Raw genomic sequence first — 15,474 nt, forward strand, 5'->3', positions numbered from 1 at the left:
TGCTCATGATACATTTCAGTCTACTTCACAAAGAAAGTCAGATTTGGATATACAGAATGCATATCATGATGTTCCCACAAGAAACTGAAAATAAACAGAAAAATATAAGTGTTCAAGGATAATGTGGTGCTCTCTTATTTAAAGAATAATTATTAGTAGTGAAAGACCAATGAAATAGAGCCAGGACAGCATAAAGTGTGTTTCTGGGTATCAATATCCCAAATAATATACCATTTCAAAGCAGTGATAAAAACAAGACTATGTCAAAAGAATATGGAATTCAGTTTTCAATACGCTGTAAGTAATGTGATCTAATTTAGAAAGCCCTCCAAATTCCCATGGTTTTGGTAAAAATGAATTAAAGGGTGAAATTAAAGAACAAAAGAAAAATTTAGACAAAATGAACTGAGAAAGAAGAGACAAAAGCAGTGAAAAGAAACAGATACAGGGAAAGTACTGGTCTACTTTATTCTAATAATAGAGTCATCAGAGTATCTGCATGCACTAACACCTAATTTGAGCATCCTGAATTCTGATCCTGATTTCCAGAGATGGCAACTACATATTAAAAAACAAAACAAAAAAAAAAAAAAAAAACACCTTAAATTGCTCATTACTAGAAATAGATTGATTTGCATGAGAAAGGTATAGAGTTAGATTCCCATTTCATTTACGAACATTAAGATCATAGACTGAAATCTCTAAATAAGCCCTAACCCCCAGGTTAACACTTTCTGCTTGGAGGCAGCAACATCATTGCCCCCGGGAACTGGGCTGCATGGAGCAGGCCCAGCAAAAACTGATCAAGGGCTTTGGAGATGAGCATGGGACCCTGCAACTCTGTTCTGTGTTCAAAGACAAGCCGACAGGGAATCATCAGAACGGGAAAAGTCATCACCAGTGAGAGGCTGGAACGTACTTGGGTCAGTCTGAGCACCTGACAACACAAGTCAGTCTTGCAAGCAGCTCAACGGTCAGCAAGTAAGGACCGTGCAGTGAAAGCACAAGGATCAACATCCAAAGCTGCAGGCATGCTCTACTTTTCTATTTCTTGTTGGCTTTCTCCCCTTCAGCAAAACTTGCTGGCAGGGGTGGTCAGCTGCTTTGCTTCTTCTTATATATGTCAATTTAGAGTGACCAAAGAAAAGCGAGTTTATCCTAGAAACCAGGTAGGAGTAGTCCAGCATGGTGTACGCTGGGGACAAAACATGCTGACTGCAGAATAACAGCCGTCATTTTCAACTCTGTTATGTTTTGCAAGGTTAGGAGGTGTTTTTTTTTTTTTTTTTTTTTTTGGGGGGGGGAGAAGGGGGAGAATCAGGGGAAATGGACGCTAAATTTAATATAAGCAAATCACCAAGATATTAGAAAAGCAGAAGCTAATTTACCTGCTTCTTTAGAGAATAGCTCAAGGATCTAAGTTATTGTTTTCCCATACTTCCAGCTCAACTCTAAATATTACATTGTCAGAATCATCATCCCCTGAACGCTACATGTGAAAATTCCTAATTAAGCATTTTTGTGCTTTAACACTTTCTCTAGGCACAGTTGCCCAAATAGTTAAGAACCACCTCAGTGATCGTCAGACCTATGCTGAAATTTGGCATCTCCCTTTGTTTTGCAGTGGAGAGTTTGTTTTACCCCAGATAGTGGCTTGTGAGCTTTGAGGACAGTCAGCCACTAGGATCTTTCTCATCTGCAAGTACCTAGCACGTTTCCTTGTTTTAACATACTGCACAGTTACAGCAGCCAAAATGCATTTATTTAACATCAACAACTAAAACCCCGCATCCGACCACCCTGGACTCTTGGAAAGTTCAAGAGCAGGACCCACATTTGACACGTCAGCTTGCAGCAGCAGCTCACACTTCATCCCTCTGAAGCGATACGCTTCGAGAGGCAAACCACAGGCTCCTGGCTGCGCTCTCCCACCACCCCAGAGGCTCCTGCCAGCACGTTCCACCAGACAAGTGCACAGGAGAGGGCACGAATCCCCTTCATCAACTCACCATCCTTTTCTAGTCACATTCACTACGCATTGCATTAGAAAATCGTAACGGTGTTAAAATATTTTGGCAGGATTTGTTATGGCCAGATCACTCACTTCCTTTGGGACACACAAAGCCTCCTCTGGCAATGAAACAGCCAAAATGTCAGCAAATCCTATAGAACAAAAAAGGGTCCGTCAATGTAAAGCCTAAATGAATCTCTATTAAAAACAGAAATCAAACAAACAAAAATATGCATAAAAAAAAACATGAGCATAAAAAGAAACAGCAGAGAAATATTCACTTTTGATTAACATTTTCTTTTTCCACCCTCCAGAAACTTTTTTAGCAGCATTACAATGTATTCATCACAAGGTGCTATTAGAGCACAAGCTCACTCCGAGTGTTACCAATTCGCGGACAGATTAGAGGGCACATTAATAACATAGTTAATATGAAGTGTTTAGAGCCTTTACGTCTGTGACAAATACGACTCAGCCAAATTTCCTGACCATTGAGGCCACGGAGGAACAATTTGGTAGATTTCATCAACAGTTCTAATTATGTTCCTGTCAAGTCGAGAACAAAGTAATCCATAACTGGGGGGCTGCTCAGAGACAGTGGCACACAAGAGTAATTTATGCCCAAGACACAGGGCCCTTGCTGTAGTTAGTGAGCACAGTGCCTGACTAACAAGTGGGTTCAAAAAGGAATTTATTAGGAAAAACACAGCCCACCGGCTGCGAGTAGCTTGTCAGGTGCAGGCTTATGAGGTGTTACAAGGCAAAGTCTACAGGCAAGCCTCGTCTATGAGACTTCCCACACCCATACTTGTCCCTGCCTCTTTGGGTTTAAAAAGCGGGTTTTCAAGCTCAAAGCATTGCTTAGCAGGGAAGTGGGACCCGAGGACTGGTGAGTACATGGCCATGACTCCGTGCTTCAGAAAATCTGTTCAGTCGTCAGGACACGGGTAGCACCGTGAAGCAGAGCGGATGCCCTTTCGCGATCCTATAAATAATGCACTAATGAAACACCCAAAGGGATTATTAGTAGCAGTAGCCTAAAATGCCACTATACACGATACGTTTCCTACCACAGCCCAACTATAAAACAGACTGGGGAGGGGTGCAAATAGGAGAGAAGCCGTCAGTTAATTTTGAGTCATTTTCCACCGTGGTCTATATTGGGATGCAACCTCTGTGCTTTCAAGCAGGATAATTTCATATGTGACACTCTTGATGCATTTCACAAAAAGTCTCTTTCAGTTGGGACAGGCTACTTTTATAAGTAGTAAGATGTTAGAGAAAACAGCGTTATGCATTGCAAATGTAATTAAGAACAGTATCTATAAACCTTTGGAAAAAATAGCAATAGGAAAAGTTATACTTAAAACATTCTCATGTGACAAAAACCAAATACAGGATGGATTTTAAAGCAACTTTCTGAAGTTAGCTGTGAGCATACACTCTTGTCAGCAGTCTCAGGTTTTTATTTAAGAAGACAAAAAAACACAGAACTTTAAAAAAATAATAAAATAAAAAAGTAATTTTACATCCCTTTCTTTGATACTGAAGAACCAAGCTTATAAAACCAGTGCCAGCAGCCAGAAGGGACTGAAGCCCAGGTGAGGGGAGCACTCAAACAAGGCCCACTTTGAAGACTGACCTGCATGGGGGCCTGGGAAGGTTGCTTTCTTTTTCCTAAGTTCCCCACTGGTAAAGTAGGCACCAGCATGTGTAGGGAAGGACACTTGTCCCCACATGCCGTATCTTACCGACGTATTTTTGAATTGGCTTCACTAAACTACCTCATAAACAGTGGCACAGAGTGAACACAGGATGCGGCTGGGGAGCACTACACAAAACCCCTCAACCTCTTCTTTCATGCTTTGCAAAGGAGTCTTATTCAAATTTGCTTGAATACATCTGAACTGGTAACTTCTCTGCTCTTAGGTTTAGGGAATTCCCCTGCACCTCCTGAGCTGGATGGTATTCGTCTCTTAGGGAGGAAGCACTTCACAGAATTACGATTACTCACACCTTACAACACTTTGCATCCAAGGATAAACAAAAAAACAAACAAACAACACTTCACAAACATCGATGGCTTCAACTTCACAGCGAGGTAAAGCAAAAAGGGAAGGACACGATGTTATTCTGCAGATGCAAGAAGAGAAAACTCTAGTAAATCACCCAGAGGGTAACCCAGGAGCCGAGCAATGCTGGACTTCATAATTCCCCGGCTCGTGATTCAGTCACAAGACACGCTTCCTCTCCTGGTGAAATGTCATGCTGCCTCATGCCTCTGCTACAGAACACATTTTAACCAAGTGTAGCAAAAGCATGATGATCCCATTAAGTATCTAACATCTAATACCTTGTGAAAACTAATTTAGTGCTTTATCAAATCTCTAGTTTGTATGTAGAGCATAAACTGGCTACATTTGCTAATAGGGCAGATTGACCCATCCCATATATTATCAAAACACATCAAAGTCTGCTGGAGGACATAGCCTTAGCTACTTATTATCCTCTGCATTAACTCTCTCACCAGCTATTCCACCAATACATTTCCCTGCAACACATCTGTCACGATTTTGCTGAGAAATCAGCAATTCTGAGCAGCGCAGTGGTCAGATACAGATAACAGGACTAAACCCATTGTGGCCACTTGACTTCCCAAACTCCCGTTAACTGGCACAAACAGAAACCTGCCACTCCAGCCTTGCACAACAGCACTCCACTGCCGGGCCCCTGAGATTCGCCCTCTTACTTAGATTTGTATTTTTAGAGCTTTCGTCATTCACATGATTTCTTCAAGATTTATTACATACAAGAGAGAAACAAAGCTACATGCCAGCAGCTTCAAATTTATAAGATGATTTTTTTTTTTTTTAAAGCAGAAAAAGGGCATCTTACACAAGAGAACATGTGGCTTAGTAATCACGAAAGAAAGTGCCAGAATATTACTAATAATAATGTTAGCAATATTAGATCAAATGAGAACATCTTTTGTTGGCTCGGATGCTGTGCAGTCGTATTCCTGCCTGTAATATATTTAGGGTATTATTTGTGACACTGTGTAATGCATTGTAAATTTTGAAGCCACACTTCTTAATGGCTGGGAACTAACATAAATGGCAAAGATACTTATTTATTTATTTAATTATAATTGCTACTATTCTCTGTTAGGTAGTATTTGCCTTTATCTGGAAATGCTGAGCCATTGTACATGTACTATCTAGCTACCTGAATTACCAATTATTGCCATAACCCAGAAGGTAATACTAGAATATTCCTGAAGAAAGCCAAAACATACTCTCCCTTGTAAAAGAAACCAAATCTACTCCACTGAGAAAATTCGTCTTTCACTTTTCATAAGTGACTGTATATAGTTCTAAGATATAAGCACATCCCTAGTCACTGAAATTGACAAAACATTGAATTCTATAGTTTCAATCATTTTCTTTTTCTATAGACAGTTTGTCAAGCTGTTGTTTTTTTTTTCTTTCTTTCTTTCTTTTCCCTAATAAATTCTAGCCCTCCATATCTTTAAACCCTAGTATAAACAAGTAAAAGGTATTTTGCCATGCATGAGGGCTGTTATTAGAAGTTTTCTTGGTGATTTCAGAGCCCATTAATGATGAGCTCATTTCTCATCTAGAGAATATTAAAACCTGCTTAGAGTCCAGCTGTGGTTTGGCATCACCAACCCAAGCAGGCCAATACAGAGTCTCCCGCTGGGTAAAACTTCTAACAGGTGAACTTCTGGCTGGGGGAATACATCAAACAGAAAACAAAGAAGTGGCCAGTGAGTTAAAATATAACAATTCTCTTACTGAATTTAACTGCAAATCTTTGGAGCTTTATCCCCCCACCTTCCTTCCCTCCCCTCTTTTTTTTTTTTTTTTTTTTTTTAATTCTGTTTTTATTTTGAAATCACAGGAACTACGCAGCCTAGCAAGACTGTAATCACTCAGCAGGAACCTGGCACAAGGACAATACAGCCACCAGCCAGGCAGCGGGAAAATGAAGGAAATCTCTCTCTCCCTCCCCCTATGTTGCTTAAAAGGGGCCCGGCGTGAATGAATCTTCCCGGTAGCCACCAACAATTTCTTATTCCTTCCGAGCAATCATCAATTTCAGCATCAAGTGGTTTAGTGGATCCACAACTGGTAGTGGCAGCCGAGTAAGCCCAGCATGCAAACGTTTTGGCTAATTTAAAACCCTTGTGCTGCCGAATCAAACATGACAAGACAACAGTAAAAAGAGAGGCTATTATCCCAAATGAGAGTCGGCGGATGGCTGAAATTGGCTTGAGTGGCAGAGACAAAAGAGGTGGAAGGAGCAGGGACAACCAGGCATGATAATACCAGATACAGCACTCGCTTTTTCCCCCACCCCCTGTGCATCCACACATATCACTACAAGGAGGAAAAAAGGCAACATTTCCAAGTTCCACAGACAGAAAAAAAAATCACATAAAAGGATACAAAATAAATTAGTAGCTGGTAAAACATTTGCCCCATGGGGATGGAGAAACTTAACTTACAAGAGACGTTGCCCCTGCGATAGAAAAGCTAGCGCTCTGAACAGTAAAACTGTCATTTCCTACCTGAATTAGTGTCCTGCTGCCCAAAGTTCATTACCGTGAGTTGAGGATCGGAAGCACTGATTTAGGACAGAGTAACCTTAAAACGAGAATAACCTGTGGTGCAGCTACCAGTGAAGGGCTGCTACCTGCAGAGAGCTCACCAAGTGCCCAGATCTCAGAGAGCTGCTAGGGGAGGAAAAGTGGAGGGCAGAGGAATTAATTTTGCAAGGCATTTGGGAGGCCACGAGCAGACTGATGATGTTCAGAGCCGTGAACCCTGGTGATGGCTTGCAGCTCACAGAATGACGACCTGTGGGATCACTGGAGAGCAAGCAAGTTGTCTTTTGCAAGATTAACAATTTAAAAGTGCTGAAATTAATTTTGTTTAATAGCTGTGGGTGCAGACTCCTTACAAAGTAGGTTGCAAGGTCAGCAAGCCTCCTAAAGACTTTTAAAATGCAGCTTTTTATAGGGACAGTAGATTTAGGGTGGCTTAGGGCTTAAAGATCTAAAAAGCAAAAGAAGTGCAAAAGGTCATTTCCTACCACTTCCAAATCTTGGATGAAGACACATTCTCTATTTCACTTCTCACTCTGCAACATGCACTTACTGGTGCATTCAAAGCTACTTGAAGCAGCATGGGCTTCTTAAGCAGACAAGGTGAAAAAGACAGTAAAATCAAATAAGAGAACCAGACTAACGAGAATGTAGCAGCCTCCTCAGAGTCACACTAGAACGTGTCTACCTGTGTTGCAAAGAGTTGAGGGAAGGAAATTAAAAAAGGAGAGTAAGAGACTAGGAGGAGAAAGGCAAGGGCAGGGAGAGTGCTCACCATCCCGGAGCAGTTCGCCTGTGATTCACATTGCTTCCTTACGTGAGGCCATTACTCTGTAAAATACTGTAATTTTACAGAGTGTGTGAAGGAGCAGCTGGGCTTAATGCTGAAACCCAGATCAGCCACTTAAGACGCACACTTGCTCGACTTCACACCCTAATACCTGTGAGCTATTGCAAAGTATCAGAATAGACTGACCATAGCTCCATTATAGGACACTTTTCATCCTACCCTTTTATAATAGCATCCAACAAATGGCATAGGTAGAATTCATAGTGAGCGTAGGTTTGGGAAACGGAAACAGTGCCTCTTCTCTGCACCACTGTATAGGAGGGTCTACAGTCAACATCGCCTGAAGAAATCCTGAAGAAATTTGCGCACACACACACACACCATACAAAAAAACAACTGCCCAATTCGGTATTTATACATATCCACCTGGGGTTCCTCACGGAACCAAGAAACCACATGAGAATCTGATCACAACAGATACAGCACACAGGTTCATTTCAACGTGCTCACTTCTCTTAAATCCTTTCCCCCCCACAGCGTGAGGGAAGCATTGGGTTCACACTGCGAAGGACAAAGCCATTCAGTGGAGGTGCACGCTTCTGACACACAGCACATCATGGGATCACGGGACAGGCAAGTTTCATCTGCTCCTCTGCCAGATCCAGGCAAGCAGAATCGCCTTCAGTGTTCGGGGCAGCCAGTATCAGACAAATGCGCTGTCCTGCGTAATGACACTGAGTTGCTACGGCTCTGCAGGCGGAGGGGGCCATTTCCCTGGCAATGAGGTAACTGCCGGTCATTAGAGAGAACAGAATTAATTCAGCTGCAAGCTCATCTCTGACAGTGGCCGAAGCAAGCGCACCAGCCATTTTTCTCTGCCGGTTCCACAGGGAATTAGAACAAAGAAAGGGGCCCCTGAGAAACACTCAAGACACCACAGGAAAATCATTTTAGATGCATATTAATACTGCCACTGAATGCTGTGTGTTTTCAAGCTGACACATGCTGTCATATGTAGTATTTGTTCCCTTTTTAGTCTCGAAGTTGAATTCATATCCTCACACAGCACTTCAAGAAAACCCCAGTTCACAGTTCAGCAAGGCACTGCTTAAAAGGCAAGCCTGATACAGGTCCTTAGGGCACCTCATCCATCCTGCACTTGGATGGCATTCTCCACCAAGGGACCCCATTAGGAAGGAAGGGCAAACTGAAATCCTAACCCAAAGCAGCCTGAAACAGCACCAGCATACTGGTATAGCAGCGATGGATGAGACTCCATTTGTCTTCAAAGCATGGGAAGCCAATATAACTGCTTCACTGCAAACTCAACTTTACTTTCCAACCTTGTAGTGTACTTAAAGCAAAAACGTAGATCAGCTTTCTGTCTGGGGATAAAGCAGCAGAGAAGTGTCACCCAAGGCTCCAATTAAACAGATGGGAAGTGACGCACTTGCAGTGCAACTCTATGCAGCAAAACACCCCAAGATACCGTGTCTGTGTTACAGATCAATTGCCCAGGAAGGCAGAGCCACAACCTGCAGCTTTCCTCTCCCCTCCATGTAGCAGAGAAACTCAGAAGCATCTTGTGCTGGTATAAAGTGTGCTGGAAAATGCAGCTGCTGTAGGAACACTATCAACGCTGGAGATATCCCAGATCCTACTCTACCTCAAGAAGGTTAGGCCCTTGCAAGCAGGAAGAAACTTTATGTTTGTTCTATGGCCAAAGTAATTACAGGCTTACCTACAGTACTTCATATTTCTCCTTTCATAAAAGAGCTTTGTGTTGTTGTTGAATGAACTGAGTATGAGGCTAGTGTTTATCTGGAAGTCTCTGAGATAAGTTTCAATCTGATCGAAGGAGCTACAACTTCACTCCCTTCAGGAAAGGTGATTCCTTTTATACCAGGTCTGCATATGGCCAAGTGAGCTTCCTTCAACAACGTTTTCTAAAATATTTAAGCTTAGATAGGTGTAATTCCCTCATGAATGATATGTAGGTATACATTTTGGGGTATACTACATTGCATGTTAGTTCAGTGAATATAGTACTGAAACATGAACTCACATTCTTCATCTGCGGATGCAGTTTCAAGGAGAACAGTCCAAATCTCATTGAAATACTTTCAAGGAGAGGTTCAAATACTATAACGTGAAAAAGGTCTGGTAGAGAAGAGCTATTTTTTTGAAAGCTTGTCACCTGTTTATAGGAATCTCTAGCCAGGGCTCTTATTTATTTTTCATCAGCATCTACTGTTGCAGATGAGATCTTCCTATGCCAGGAACCACACAGGTTCAAAGAGAGAAGACCACCATGACCAATACACAGTACAATTTACAGAGACTAGCCAGGCAGCTGCTAGGGACTAAATATATGTTTCTTCTGCTCCAGCCAGGAGCCTAAACCTAAGGTTATCCTGTCCTAGCATAGCACCATATCACCTCTAGTGCCAATTTGGCTGACTGGAACCGTATATATCTACCTGCCTATTCACTTCATATCAAGAAGAAAGCAGGAGGAAAAAAACAGCAAGGTCAGGTACTTACGTATGAGCAACATACCTCACATGAGGAACAGCTACCTCACGTGGACCCAAACCAACAACAGAAAGCCTTCTCCTGACCAGGGCACAATTGGTGTTAATAAACAGTTATCCACTCAAAATGCCAGAACAATTCTCTTACTAACTGGGCTCAAAATCACAAAAGTACCTCTAACTAAAAGCCTTTTTGTGCATATGTGGTTATTTTCCCTGTAAATCCATAGAGAAGATGAACCTAGGTATTCTGCTAATCTACAAAATCTAGTTAGCACTGAGCAAAGGTGGAGTCAGATTCTCTGACACTCTATAAAGATTCACGTCTTCAGTGACTACAAAAGCTGTATGGATGGGTTGTCTAATCAGACTGTCCCAGACCTCCTATTTAAACTCCTTGCCTCAAATTTGTCTCATTTTTATCCTACATGTCACACTCTTAGTTGGTCCTTGTCCAGCAGAAGAGTGGGAGAAACTCAAGAACCACCCTCTTCACTCCAGTTCTCCTTTGGGTTGTACTTGTTTCTTGTGAAACAGAAAGTGCTGCCCCAGAAGCTTGCTTTTTTCAACTTGTAATGTTTTACAGACCTCTAAAGGTCTTCAGGACCTCCACAGCTCTAGAAGATGACAGTGAAACAAGAAATTCTACTGCTCCCTCACCATTACTGGGCCTTGGCATTTTTTCCGGCCCACAGTGTGGCACTATTTTTGAATGACTTCTCTGAATGAAGAGCAGGGAGAGGAGAAAGTTGGAAAAACAGAAATGAGAACTTGGCAGGGGAAAAAAAAGAAAAAAGAGGCCTAAGATTTCTGACGCTGTGACACAGTGGAAAAGAGCTTGCTTCTTGCTTTTCCTCTGAAACACAGAAAAAGACAGGTTCTGATAGTGAATTTGTAGCATACTATATGTATATATATTGCTATACTTAGTATTATTAAGCATCAGTTGCAGGAAAGACATTAAGAACTGACAAGCCATGGCCATGAATCTGAACGTTAACTCTCTTCGCTTCACCACCTTTCCTCCTAACAACCAGGAGACCAATACCACACCAGTAACTGCCACAAAAGTTTTCCCAAAACCATGTTAAAAGTCAAATGAATTGGATGCTCACTGCAATGCCCAGAGAACTGGGAAGCTTACTGTGTTTGTCAAAAAACTTTGCTGCAGTCATCTTTGAAGCTCTGTCTGTACCACTGGGACAAACACATTCCATACCAAGAAGTATCAAGAGGGTTTTATGATGCAGTACAAGGAAAAATAAATAAATAAATAAATAAATAATTTATACGTCTCATACTTTCCAGTGATAATTTTTTTTGAAATAACACTGCCTTCTATCAGGAGACATCTCCCTTGCTTTCAGTAGGATTTTAGGTTTAGCACATGCAGAGGATTTCCATGCCAGCTGTTATTCTAGCACCATTAAAAATAGCGAGTGAATTAATCAAACCATCTTAAACCACAAAAAAAAAAAAAAAATCAAGGAAACCTGAAGCCCAAGATGAACAATGCTGTACAGACAGAATTAATTTTGTGTCTGTTTTCCCTCAGGTGCACAGAGTGGTCATTAGGGAACAGTCCAAAGGAGTTGAGGAAACTCATTACTGATGTTGCAAACCAGCATTCAGGGGCAGTTTGTTTCTCTTTTCCTTTCACACAGGGACGAAGCAGGAAAAGACTTTTGGGACCCAACCACACCATGGTGTGGGAACGAGGTGCCTCCAGCCCCGCTCCACAAACCATTCCATCAGCACAAGTCTCCGGCAGGTCGGAGACGAACTAACTTTTCCAAGGTATTAAATTAAAAGATGTTGAATTAAGTTAAACGCCCCACATTGAATTGACATTTCCCTTTTTTAATGCAAGCTAAGATTGATGAAAAATACCACTTATCTACATTAAGGGTCAAAATATCCAGCAAAAGAAGCCTCTGGTTCAGCGCGTCAGAGCAAAGTCAGTCTTACATAATCCGAGGACCAGGACGCGGATCACATTCTGATGATCCAATTAATGGTGGGATACTTTGCAATCAGCCAGGAAGCAAGGCCCCTAACAGATTGTGGGGCTGTAACATCAATTTCTTAAGTGCATTTAAAGGATTACAAATGTTAGTCCTGGCTTGAGATTGAAACACCTATTGAGGTGCTCTGAACCACATTACAGTAATTGGGTACCTGAATTAATGCCATTTCTTCTGATGGGTGAGTTGAATACATTGGAATTACGGGTTTCTTTTGCTGTATTTCACTTTCAGCCTTTTTTTTTTTTTTTTTCTCCTCTCCTCAGAGCATAAATCTGAGGCAGAATATCTCTTTTTATCTAGTTAGCTTTAATTACAGCCTCAGGCAGAGGCACCCAAGTACTGTCCTAATTTTACCTTCTACTTTGTTTGGTTGGTGTTGTTTTTTTTTGTTTGTTTTGTTGTGTTTTGTTTTTTTCCTCCTTATTTTACCACACAATGACATTAAGACAGGAATAAAGTTACTTTTTCTTGAAGCTTTGTCGGGGAGTAGGGGGGAAGGCTGTTGAGAAACAGAGAAAGAGAAATCTTTCTTTTCCTTCCCATAGCCCTCTTGCACTATGTAAACCTTTTTATGCATGCACCAGATACCATTTGCAGTGCTTTACACCTCCAGAGAGCTAGAACCAGGGCTGCCTCAATTAGTCTTCTATTCCTTCTGGGGTCAGTTCAAGTAAAGGTCTCAATCATATCAAATTGGCAGGAATGCTAACTACCTGGGTATTTCAGACCATCCAGAGTTCAGCTAAAACACGTAGCTGGTTTCAAGCGTACTCCATGAATATAAACTGTACGCATAAAACTGTATGTGTGTGCCAGAGACTACACTTACGTCTAAAATAGCTCGGGGCATAGGGTTGTTTGTAGAGTTATCCAGCCACCACCTCTGTTAGTCTGCAGCATACAGCATAAAGGCTGCACACACTTTCCTCTTGTATCATATGAGTTTTGATAATTAGTGTTATAGCAGGGAATTCCATCCAGTTTTGCCCTCAGCCTATGCAGCACTGACATTTCAGTGACCTCGGCAGTGGTTTCTCACTTGCAGCTAACTGGAACAAACACAGCCACGATATAAAGACCAGGCTGTGGAAAAAAAGGGGAGGGAAATGGAGTGTGGTATTCCAGATATTCCAGTGCACTCTGTAAATTTCATTTATCTGGTTACAGCACATCACATTTAGATACTATTTTAATTACTCAGTTTCTCCAGGTCTATTAATAACTGAAGTTATAATGTACATATACAATGTATTATACACACACACTTTTTACATTCTGTACATATATACCTCCTTCTAGAGATATTCCAACTTTTGGTCCTACATTCAGGATTCCATAAGAAACTGATTCCACAGTGATTGTGCTTTAATTTTGGGTTTGCTTAAGATAACTGTAAACAGAAAGATACAGGAGCTATTTATCTTCATTGCTGGTTAAGAGGAAATCACAGCGTATACTTTCAGGGAGCTAAGGAAGCACAATGATTTAACTGGCATATGAAGGAAAGAGACAGCTTCTAATTCAGCAATACAACTTCCTGACTCTCAAGGAAAAGCAGTTCACATGCTTTTGTCAGATAGCCTTTCACAGTTAACTGTGTATGTTTGTTTATTTTTATTTTCCACTGCATAAAAAACAGTAGATACGGGAGGGATCATTGGGGACCATTCAGCGGTGCTCCTTGTTTCTCCTGAATGTTTTTCAGTGTTCTTTAATTTCCCTTCCCCACTAATGTGGAAAATTCCTAGAGTTTAGAAATAATCTTTGTGAAGCACAACAAAACCTACAAACTAATTCCACATAGGAGGTGATTAATCAGAGGACAGACATAGCTTTACTGTAGGGCCACATGACGATGCATGGTGTAAGGATTTAGGAAAATAAAAGCAACTGTATCGTGCAGATATCAATTCAAATTTCAGAGTAGTTTTTGATTCATTAGATCATGCTCGTTGAAATGATTTACATACAGATAATGAAAATGCAAGCCCCAAGGACTAGTTAGCTGTTTAGCAGTGTATACATTTCATATAACCGTTTCCATACATCTAGTTTTAAATTCATTAACAAAAATTAATTGCTACCCAGTGGTCTACGTTGCACAGCACGTAGCTGTGATATACTTTCTAAATTACTGCTTTTATCACTCCTCTAGTGATCTCACAAAGTTAAATTTTGCTCTCCTGAAAGAATTGGGAAAAAATTCATAGTAAAGCTCATGTTTATTATAGTTAGTTAGAATTAGCAACTGAGCTTGAGGAAATATTTGTCTAAACTTTTTCCCTATCGCCCTTTGGAAAAGACAGTGTGATGCCCTTAGGTCTCTACCGCAGAGACACAACACAGCTCACTAACTTTCTTTTTGGACCTGATCCAGAATGTATTGAAGTCATATGGAGACTTTTCATTGACTTCAGCATTCTGTACTTCAGGTCTTCCAGCCCTCATTGTCCTGTGTCCCCCCCACACCCCCACCCCCACACCCTTACTGAGCTTTGCTGTGCGAGCCTTAACTGTGTTGTTATTGTAGCAGCACATTCAGCATAAAGTATTTCCAAATGTGTGTGTGTCTCTCTCTCTTTTATTTTTAACTCAGCTTAGATAAGGAGGAAAAAAAAAAAAAAGCTATTTTTCTTAATTAACTAACAGAAATTGGTCTTGGATTTTACAGATGAGTTATAACGATGGGGGGAGTTAAGGTTTGCTTTTTAGTAATAACATGTAATGGATAAAAAAATAATAATAACAAAAATCTTTCCACACTCTTTCCATCATATTTCACAAATATTTACAGTGTACACCTCAGGTTTGAAATAAGCCAGGGAGAACTAATTCATTGTTTACACTTGGAATCCGAGGTGGCCCAGTCCCATAAGGGCAGTACAATGCACTGTATCTTTCCGTTCTCAGTACTTATCTTAATCTTAATAACTAGCCAGACAACTGACTCCAGAGTCCTGGGCTTATCGACTGGAATTCGTCACATGCACACAAGAGAAGACAAGAAATGCATTATATAACAATGCCATACAAATCATTATCTTTTAATATTTAAAAGTATGTATTCAAAGTCTGATACGGAACCATTTTGGTTGAACTCAATTCCACTGGTTGTTATTAAATTTGATAGCAAATGAACAAAAATACACTTGTAACATATTTATCTGCAAAAGAGTTTATTTGCAACAGATCAAAAGGCTGCTTCTTACTGCGTTTTAGTTACTGCTATCAAATGCAATCTGCTTTTTAAACATGCTTTGATATGGGAAGACTATTTTCAAAACAGGTTAATAGGAAATATATATATTTATTTTTTCTAGGTCTCTTAAGTACCAGGAAATGCCCAGAGTGTGAAGAGAAAGTCTATTGCGCCCTCACCGTAGGTCTATGGCATGATTTCTTTGAAGTGAGTTTACTTAAGGAACAGGACAGACATTTTAACTGCGTACACCAGAAACTTAGAACACGCTTTCAAGCTGACATAC

General features: G+C 40.8%; 1 protein-coding gene across 4 annotated transcripts in view; it reads right to left on the reverse strand.

The window, feature by feature from the left end:
• ESRRG (estrogen related receptor gamma) overlaps positions 1-15,474 on the reverse strand; it is a 384,813-nt gene that overhangs the window by 231,647 nt on the left and 137,692 nt on the right. For 2 of the 4 annotated variants that reach the window (XM_084285108.1, XM_084285109.1), the window contains one exon: positions 2,010-2,163. The exons of 1 other annotated variant lie outside the window; for it this stretch is intronic. In XM_084285108.1, the coding sequence (XP_084141234.1) occupies positions 2,010-2,044 (35 nt within the window). In that variant the 5' untranslated portion in view covers positions 2,045-2,163. The remainder of the gene's footprint in view (positions 1-2,009; positions 2,164-15,474) is intronic. One more of the 4 variants, XM_084285110.1, reaches the window with a different exon arrangement.

Source organism: Netta rufina (genome assembly GCF_964035555.1).
Source record: "Netta rufina genome assembly, chromosome: 3".
In the NCBI taxonomy this organism is placed as follows: Eukaryota; Metazoa; Chordata; class Aves; order Anseriformes; family Anatidae; genus Netta; species Netta rufina.